Source organism: Aulonocara sp. 'chitande type north' Nkhata Bay, linkage group LG9, assembly GCF_057382095.1.
Source record: "Aulonocara sp. 'chitande type north' Nkhata Bay isolate Kocher_YH1m ecotype deep benthic linkage group LG9, A_spYH_male_GT1.1, whole genome shotgun sequence".
In the NCBI taxonomy this organism is placed as follows: domain Eukaryota; kingdom Metazoa; phylum Chordata; class Actinopteri; order Cichliformes; family Cichlidae; genus Aulonocara; species Aulonocara sp. 'chitande type north' Nkhata Bay.
Genome location: NC_141352.1, coordinates 16,440,783 through 16,450,365, shown reverse-complemented (window position 1 = coordinate 16,450,365; position 9,583 = coordinate 16,440,783). Strand labels below are relative to the sequence as shown.

Here is a 9,583-nt window from a genome sequence, read left to right as displayed (position 1 = left end):
GATTGCGTGCAATAATCTTGAAAAGGTTTTATTTTTCATGTCTTGTTTGCTACGTGCTCAATGGCTATCTTAATTATCTAAGGGGATCATTTGGATGCAGATTTCTCATTCCAGTATGGGCACAATTAGTACTTTATAGGCCAGTTTAATACACTCTCCAAAATCACAATGATTTGCTGGCACTTTCTGCCGTTTGTGCAGTCCTATTGCTGGCATCAGCTGCTCATCAGCAGGTCTTTATCTTTGTTCTCAGCTGTTGTGTTCTGTTATAAACACAATGAAGGTATATTAAAAAAATAAGACCAAAGCAGATATCCGTGTGGTAGAAGCAACCAAGTGAACAAAAAAAGGTTCCCAGCTGCTCACGTGTACGATATTGTCAATTATACATGCAAATGTTTTCCAGCAGCTGTTGGTGTTCATTTTTAACCCTCAGCTGCACAAACAGTTAGTTTTATGTTTTCTTCTCTGTGTGTTTGACAGAGAACAATGGTGTTGTGTTAATATGTTTCTACGAGCCCAGGATGGTCTTAAACTGCTACAAATTGGCTCACAACTCTTCTGGCAGGTTTTGTACAGTACTCGTAACTGTTTTTTCTGCCAATGTCATGCTGGCTTTGTGCTAAATTGACATTTCCTCAGCACAATGACTTTCACCGTAAGGGTGAGGATCAGATTTATGATGCTCAACCAATCAGACAGTCTTCACCGAGGCTCGTAAGAACTTTGTTTATTCTAAAGTCTAGAAAAAATAGCGGCGAATGAGAGATTTATTAAGCTTTGCAACCTAAATTGAGAGCACTTTATGCTTGACTGGAAAAAAGCAATGCAGATTTGTCCTACAAATATTGGAATTTTTGCTAGAGTAGTTTCTGGCATAACCAACTTTACCGACCTTTACCTAGGACAAGAAATAAAAGACTTCTTTAGATGTCAACAGGTGTGACATTTAGTTAGGTTAAGTAACTATGCTGTGATTGTCCTTTGTGTTTTTCTTTACAAATCTCCTCCAACACTCCTTCTCTACAGACATACTGTATCCAAGCACACCAAGTCACAGCTTCCATAATCAAAGGTGTGTATTTACTCTGTGCTGGGCTGCATCCACAGAGTTAACACTCCAAAGTCTATAATGCAAAAAAGGCCCTCAGAACTTAAAAAGAGGGCCACATTTGCCAAATTAGCCATTAGGTTTAGAGACTTTTATGTTAAAGACTTTAGAGGAAAAACGTTGCTGGACTTTGAATATTAAAGACTCAAGAAAACTTGCAGATTCCCACATTGTTAAAACAGGGATGAGTTTCTCTGTAGCGCTTTTGCTTTTGCTCAATTCACATCTGTATTGTCCCCAAAGTGTTATCTCTAAGTGGCACAGACTTAACAAGGAAACATCAGGCTTTCACCTTGGTCCACCTCATTTACTGTAAACCACAGAAACAGCAAGTTTCCTCTCGTGTTTTTGTGCATTTGCCATATGTTTTCCCACAGGATGTTTTTTTAGTCTTTTTCAGACTATATGCATGGTAAAATATTTCTGTGTTTGTTGAATACATTATCACTGGCCCGGGGAAAAGCGTGATATTTTTTTTTCTTAAGTGTAGTATCTGATAAGGGGATAGCTTTAAACAAAACAAAAAAATATTAATTTAAAAAATGAGCAAATATTTGCTCTTGGCACTGCTCTTTTTCTTCTTCTTTAATTTGTATGAGTCATGCAGTTCATCTTGACTCAGGTGTGGCCTTCCTAGACTGGGAAGAGAGGGGTTGTGGGGGTGGTGGGTTTGGGGGTATGTGGTATAACTTTGACTGCGTGTAAGTGGGGGGGGGGGGGGGGGGGGGGATATTTTAGTGTGTGGGCTGAAATATCCCCAAAACGTCCTTTTTCAAACAAGATGGCATCCAGTCACGTGATTTAAAAAAAGAAAGAAAGAAAGGAAAAGAAACAAACTTTGCACACAGTCTATACTACGACCTCTCTCGCTCTCTTTTTAACCCACATTTGCAAACCACCTCGCTAACGCTTCCAAATATATGTCTACTTTACGTGAGCTTCGGCTCTGCCACAAAGAAGGACGTTTCCGCGGTGTGCGGTCGTGCTGTGCTGAAACTTCACGCTCAGGAGCTGCCCTGGCTCTCCTCAGCAGTGCATTCATAAATGCGCATTTCAGATATTTCTTATTTCCCAGTTATTGAATCGCAGTTTCCAGCCGGCAACAACAAGTGTTTTCACTGAAGTGTTTGACTTAAGAAGCTGTTGCCTGACTTTTTTTTCCTTTTTTTTTAAAAAGCCCATAGGTTCAGCACCTCGGACAGCGACCAGAGTGAGCTGCTCACAGTTCAACCTCTGCTCCCTCTTGAGGCCTTTGAGCTTCATTTGCAAACATGTATTTTTCCTACAGTCTGTATACACAGATAGATCCCCTTTCGTTGAAAAGCTATATGCAAACAAAAACTGATAAATGCACTTAGCCTATACAATACAATACCTTTTATTAAGCGGGACATAGGGATTCTTCTATAATTTCCACAATGTACATTTGGTGAGCAACGTCACTGAACATTAAATCAGTCAAAGCTACGCAGATTCCGAAATGTAGAACACACAATAATGTGAATATGTACTTTATAAATTATATCATTGTTACTTTTTTTTTTTTTAAATAAAAGGGCTCTAAGTCGTCTTCGGTGGCTGAAATATGTCGCCTTTTTTTTCTCTTTTAAATAAACTCGTCGGCGGCCTACATTTGGCGTATTTTCAATATGTTCAGCATCCAAACGCAACACCATTGACAGCACAAAACATAAAGATAAAACTTCCATTCGTGCAAAAAAAATGCCTTGGGCGTGAAAGCACTTCTTCTGTTGTTTGTCCATATAATTCCATATACTTCACTTGGACGGAAACCATAAATTGTTTAAGGCTATACAAACATAAAATAGAGCATAACACACTCGGCCTGTCCAAGGTGTCAGTTCCTCCACTCCCCCCATCTTCTCCTTTGTCCATTTCCTCTCAGGTACACCCGTTTGTCTGTCGGCAAAGTTTGTTTTCCAAGCAAGGGGGGAAAAAAAATCCACGTACCCGACAAGTACGGGCCACGTTGAATCATCCAGATTGCGTTAGAGTTGGCTGATGGATTTGAATATATGAAACTCCAAGGAAACGTTCAGATTTGACTAGATAGTGGACGAGTGTAGGTATACAGATATTCGTCGGCTTCCTTGGCTGACAGTTATTTTAGTTAAAAATAAATGGCATGTTTTTTTCGTTTTTTTCGTTTTTTTCTTTTTTGGTTCCTCAACCTAAGCAGAGTCCCATGCGACGTGAGTCATCGCAGATTAGATTATAGAGGAAAGACTAGAAAGCCTGAGAAGGTGGAGTATTTCCATCCGCCCATTAGGGTGCCCCGTTCCAGCTTCAGATAGACACGGTCCTCCCGTTCAACCATCAGCAGTACTCCGTTGCTGGCCGCCTCTCTCGTAACGTCCTGGTCACCGGCGAATGCTGATATAACCGGATAATCATTCTGCATCAGGTTCACCTGCAATTAAGAGCAACGAGAAACTTGGAGCTGAGTCTTGTACCCAGGAAATGCAAAAATGCGCCCCACGTTTTTCGTAATTTCTCACCTGTATAGTTTGTCTGTTGTAGACCTTCACCACGTGAAAGCTGAAACTATAGATTCCCCTTCTTGGAGCCTGGAAAACACTCGTTTTGAGATCGAAATGGTTGCCGATGTTCACTAAAACCTGTGATAAGAAAGGGAGCACAATAAGACAGTGCTTTATTAGTATGATTATTTTTTTATGTGCATGCTTAATTCAACACAACAGCTGGTTTTGTGGAAACGTATTGCTTGTGTCTGCTGTGCGCAGTGACTAAAAAAGAGGCGTATAAGCCAGTAAGCCTGGTGCTGCTTTGCCAAATGTTTCAGGCAGCACTTCAGTCGCACTTTGGGAAGGATCCCAATTTGAGGCGTATAACAGGCCGCTGTCCAAAGACCTCAGCCGTGAAAACTTATTGGAATATCTAATCAAAAGCAACACATTGCATATCTAAATGCGGCCGAGGCCTAAGACGCATGCGGTAAATGATCGTGCATGGGTGATCGTCTGGCGGCGCATCTCCAGATCACGCCAATTACGCACACGAATCCTTCTGAAACATAAAATAACGCCGAAGTCTTTAGAAAACCTCCTGGCTCGGATCGCACAGAGCGTTAGAAGTAATAGAAAATCAATATCGAGCAAGATCATAAGTTTTACCCACCCAACAGATTGTACGAAGAGAAAATTATATTTTAGAATAAAATCGGACTTGTATTGGATATGGGTGTGTTGACGCTAAATTCAGTGGACATCTGACCTGGTCAAAATAGATGGTCATGGACGTGTTGCTCATCTCTGACGGCTCATGGTTGGTTCCACGCACGGCTGAAAAAGCCACCTTTGCCCCAGCGGAGCGGACTGAAATGCCAAGTGAGGAGGTGACTGCGCCGTCCGAAGAAGGGTTCGAGTCGCACACCACTAGACACTTCCCCTCGAGAACTATGGGTTCCGTGTCGTTCTGGCCAAGGCAGAAAGCCACGCCGCATCCCAAGAGGAGGGTCAGTGCCAGTATGGCACAGCGTCCCGGGCAGCGCGCTGGCACCATGGTTGGATCGCTGATCCCGTGCACACTGATACAGCCCGGTAGCCCCTTGGAGGTTTGTTAGCTCTCGATCACCTGGTCCAGAGTCGGTCCCTTCTATCTTCCCCTCTCTCTTCCTCAATATGTGATGCTCCCTCACTCTCTCAAACACCTTCTGACACACAGACGCACTCAGACTCTCTCCGACTGAGACTCCCCTCCCTCCTGCACGTCTTAGTTGATTTTGGGAGAGTATTCAGACATCTGCGGTTGCAATTCCTGATATAAGAGAAAAATAGTTCTCTTGTAAGACAATAACATCAATGAGATCGTATATAGTTTATTTAATAAACTTGTAACCAGCGTGCGTAAAAGGACTTGTGCGTAAAGGGAAAAGAGACTGATCGTTAAATACCACAATCCTAATAAGCATGGTGTAGAAATTGATCATCCTTTATAATTATCCTATCAAAGCAATTATTTGTGCTTCAGCTGCGTGTTTGCTGATGGGAATGCGCGCTGCAGCACTTTGTACCAAATTAAAATGTCCAAAAAAAGATGTTCCCTTCCTCTATCCTCGTTCTGGCTGATAATTGTGATGAAACAAGCACTTTTCTGGCATTTCTATAAAGGAACGATAAACCACGACCTACCTGCGTTATCCATCCCGCTGGTGTGCTTTCTGTCCCACCCTCCAAGACTGTAAATTGAGCGCTCAGATCGCTGCTGCTGCTGCTACTGCTGCAGAAAAAAGCATGAGTCTCTGGGCTGCCTTTCGAGGGAGTACTCACGCCCATTCTTTGTGTGTGGCCACTGCAACGAGACTTCTCAGAAGTGCCCCACAATTAAGACACATTGCGTGGACTAATAGGTTTGTTTGCACAGTCATACGTGCTATGCTGGGAGCTTGGGGGCCCCTGAGGTTGGCAAAGATCACTCGCTCTTAGGGACTATCATTTATATGCTCTGGTTTTGTCATATCTCTGTCTGATTAATCCGAAATGAAGGGGGAATGCAGCGGGTAACCTTGCAGTTACATGGTACATTCAGCATGCATGTATATGTTACTAATTTGGGACTTAAAGCAATTTTTTTATGAATCAAATACAGATACTCGTGCGCCATCCAGTGGCGGATCTAAATTGTGCATAAGGGCTGTCAGGTTATTAGAGATACACAAGGGGGGTAAAAAAAAAAAATCAAAGAATCTAAGAGATTAAGACAATAAACTTGTGTGGCATCTCACCTGCATGCTCCACTGACACATGGTTGTCAACAGTCTTCCATCACATCACAAATAAAACAAAGATCTCACAACCAGGTTCAAAGCAGGTAAAGCTTCAACAAAGCTCACTTCACCGAGTATGACCCGCACTTCTCTGTTCCACCCTTAGCCTTCTTCTTTTCAACTTCTGACATGCCATCATCCTTTGAAGAGCTGTAGAGGGTTCCTATCAGTGCTCCACACTTCTGAATGGTTTGAGGATGGGCTTCACAAGTATCGAACCTCACGCTGGACCTTTAATGAGCTGTCGTTTTCACACTTCCTACCAAGTGCTAAGTGGCTGCATTATACATGTACACAGCAGATACTGTAGGCCAGCTGTTTTATCCACTCAAGTAAAGGAACAGACTGTGTTACTTTTGATTTATCAGAGCTGGAATTTGTTTTAGGGTTTCACGCAAGTAAGCGATTGGATAAGATGAGCAGGTAGAGAATATATCACTGTTAATAAGTGTTGAAAGCTCAGACACAGCTGAAGAATATGTGACTTGTGCAGTGTGTTTCACATGCCTTTGTACATGCTAAGTCCTCTACTAAAAATACATTATTTTAGGCTTAATCATGGTTAATCCTTTGCTCCCTTCATTCCCATTTGACAAACACTGCACTGTCACAGCCGACTGACAAACCATGCGGAAGAGTGACATCAGGTATCCAAGAGCCACAGCTGTCCTCGGGCCTTTAGAAGGACACATAGCTACAGAAATCATCAAATGTCAAGTACGGGGGACAAGCAAGCAAAAAGGATGTGGCCTACATGCCATTACTATACCAGGGGCTGCTGTTGCCCTGAAAGGGACTTCACTTTCATCAGGCAAGCTGATCAGCTAGAGTGACAACAGGGTTATGGTGATTTTCCCTGACAGCTAGCAGAGCCTACTGGCTTCTAGGAAAAGGGGGAGGTCAATTATGGGATGGGTCTTAAAGTGAGCCATCTGTTTTTGCAAAGAAAATGACTTATCATCTTTCTGCATGTTTTCTCTGTACATAACACACATGCATGTATACTTTTAGTGTCCCTTTTTGTGCACAACTACATATCAATACCTCTGTCACAAATATTATAAATATTAGGCATATAACGAATTAAATTAAACAAGATCCACTCCATGTGCTCATGCCACTATATGCTTCATCAGATCTAAAATACCCACTATATCTGCCAGTCCATCCTTCTGCCAGTCCATCTGTCTATGTGCAGCTATAAATGACTCTGTATCTTCATCTTTGAAATGAGGTCAGGCTCTCAAACTGCTTCATTTTTGAGTCCTCTCTCTCACTGCTGGAGAATGAATGAATGTGGAGAAAGAGACTGTGTTTTGTCTCTCTTGTCTTAGTTCAGTAAGATGTGACCTCTATCTTAGCATGTGTGAAGAGACAAATAGCATCAATCTTGCCTTTTCCTCCCCTGCTAGTGCTGAGCTAACACCCTGATGAGGAGTTATATTGGTAATCCAGGGAAAGGTTACAGCAGGCGGTACTGTGCCTGCTAAAGCTTACAGTGACAGCTATTAATTTGTGTGTGTGGTGTGTGTGTGTCCACAGTTGTATTAATCACACTGTAGAGACTGGAATCTCAATAGCAGGATAAAGGTAGCTTTCTCTCAGGTAAACTAAGAAATTTTAGGAGTGCAGTTTGAATCGTGGTTTAGGGGTAAAGGTCAAATGTGTTCAGCCCCCCAGGAAATGAAAGTAAATCTGTGCAGTATGTGTAAATATGTACTCTGTACATCTACATGCGTCAACAGTTTACTTTACGGCCCTGTGGGAACTACAAGGTAAAATCTTACAAGTTGGCTTTACTTAAGTGTGCAAACTCATTGCTTCAGAAAATTTAGATGCAGCATCACTATCATAAAGGAGAAGTCAACTTAATTTCTGTAATATGCAATATACCTTAATTTAAATTACCTCATAAATGAGAGAAACAGTTACTGGAAAGTTGGAAAATGTGTTTTGGGGTAGATTAGTTGGGTGAGCTGTGTTATAAGACAAAAATGCACATTTATTGTAATTCTTGTTTTCCAAACATCGCATAAATCCTAAACTGCTTTCAAACAACCTGAACATGGACTCTGGCTAGAAGCCATTAACTGTTACAGAAGACTCAGATCACAGTGGCACATTGTTAGACCTTAACACTATTCTTGACCACACAAACACTGAACTATGTCTCATACCTGCGGTGTGGAAGGGTTCCTTCCAGCTATTTATTGAAAAATGAAAATATACATTGGAATATAGCAAATAAATCAAAAACAGAGTTCGTACAATTCTAATCAGCTTGCTATTCAATATTTGTTATGACCATCTTTATTCTATAACACAGCCTGAACCCAGGCAGCTTTCTTGTCATTTCTTTAAGTAGTCTTCAGGAATAGTTCTCCAGGCTTCTTGAAGGACACTCAAAGCTCTTCTTTGGACGTTGGCTGCCTTTTGTTGTGTTCTGTGTCAAGGTGATTCCACACCGCTTCAATAATGTTGAGGTCCCGAATCTGGGGAGGCCAATCCATGACTCATAAGGTTCCCCTGTGTGTTTTTCTACCCAGGTATGCTTTTACTGCATTACCAGTGTGTTTAGGATGAAAGTTGAAGCTGCTGACAATCAGGCTCTTTCCAGATGGCATTGGATGATGGATTAATATTTGAAAGTACTTTTCTGCATTCATAATTGCAAAAAACACCAACATCAATGGTTGAAATGCAGCCCTAAACCATGACAGAGCCTCCACTGTGTTTAACAGATGACCACAGACACTCGCTGTCAAACACAGAGCTGTCAAACTAAACAAAAAAAAAAGGTTTTCCCAAAGATGAGTAGTTCTCATCATGCTGATTTGGGTTCAAGGGTGGTCACTTTTCTCATGATTATGCTTCAAATTACTCACCCAAAGCTGTAAAATTAGGGTGTGATATCACGGTGATGTCTTTGATTGACAGCTCCTGTCAGGAGAAACTCTCATATCTCTGTTGTGAATTGCAGATGAAGACTGAGAGAAGATCCAACCTTTACTTCCCATAACCACGACTCTCTGTTTAAAGCTAACAGCATGCTGTATTCTGCAGTAAACTGAACTAACCAACATAAGTGATCAGAGGCACTGTTGTACCTTTTCTATGAGTAAAATGTGTGATTTTAAGCTAACTAGTAAATTAGCATCCTTAGCTATAACTAGCTACGACGAGGAGTAAGCTAAGCCGGTGTTCGGTGGCTAATCTGTGCACATGAATGAATTCACCCCGACTAAAGAAATCACTCTGTTGAGCTTGAATGTTAATTAAAAGTCAGCGCTGTAGTTCAGACATTAGTTCTGCTGCTCTGACTTACCGAACAGAAGGATGTTAATTCATGCAGCAGGCTGCCAAAGATGAGGCACTGAAACGGTTTATATGAGAAACAGAGAAAAGTCATTCATTATATACTGTAAGAGTAACAGGCTGGACTCTTCTTCAGCTCCTGTTTAGAGCTGATTATTAACTATCTGCAAACAGCAGCATGTTTCTGTTTCTTTCCACATCTGAATGGACAGTAACAGTACAATAAATTAAGTAATCAATAACACTGCTGCCTTTAAAAAAAGAGCACTTCGATAACATTAAGACAGCATTAAGCAAAGATGGATTACTAAGAAGATTGGAAATTTTCACATTCACAAATTGCCTGTAAT

General features: G+C 41.5%; 1 protein-coding gene across 2 annotated transcripts; it reads right to left on the bottom strand.

The window, feature by feature from the left end:
* Positions 1 to 2,473: 2,473 nt before the first annotated feature.
* cbln2b (cerebellin 2b precursor) lies at positions 2,474 to 9,269 on the bottom strand. Of its 2 annotated transcripts, XM_086306116.1 has the most exons (5): positions 9,244 to 9,269; positions 5,284 to 5,371; positions 4,367 to 4,909; positions 3,631 to 3,750; positions 2,474 to 3,542 (listed from the first exon to the last, which is right to left on the bottom strand). In XM_086306116.1, the coding sequence occupies exons 3-5, from the start codon at positions 4,652 to 4,654 to the stop codon at positions 3,345 to 3,347; spliced, it is 606 nt and encodes a 201-aa protein (XP_086162242.1). In that variant the 5' UTR covers positions 4,655 to 4,909; positions 5,284 to 5,371; positions 9,244 to 9,269; the 3' UTR covers positions 2,474 to 3,344. The 2 variants fall into 2 exon arrangements, with proteins under 2 accessions (XP_086162242.1, XP_086162241.1); XM_086306115.1 differs by lacking the exon at positions 9,244 to 9,269 and having other exon boundaries at positions 5,284 to 6,090.
* Between the last annotated feature and the right edge of the window lie 314 nt (positions 9,270 to 9,583).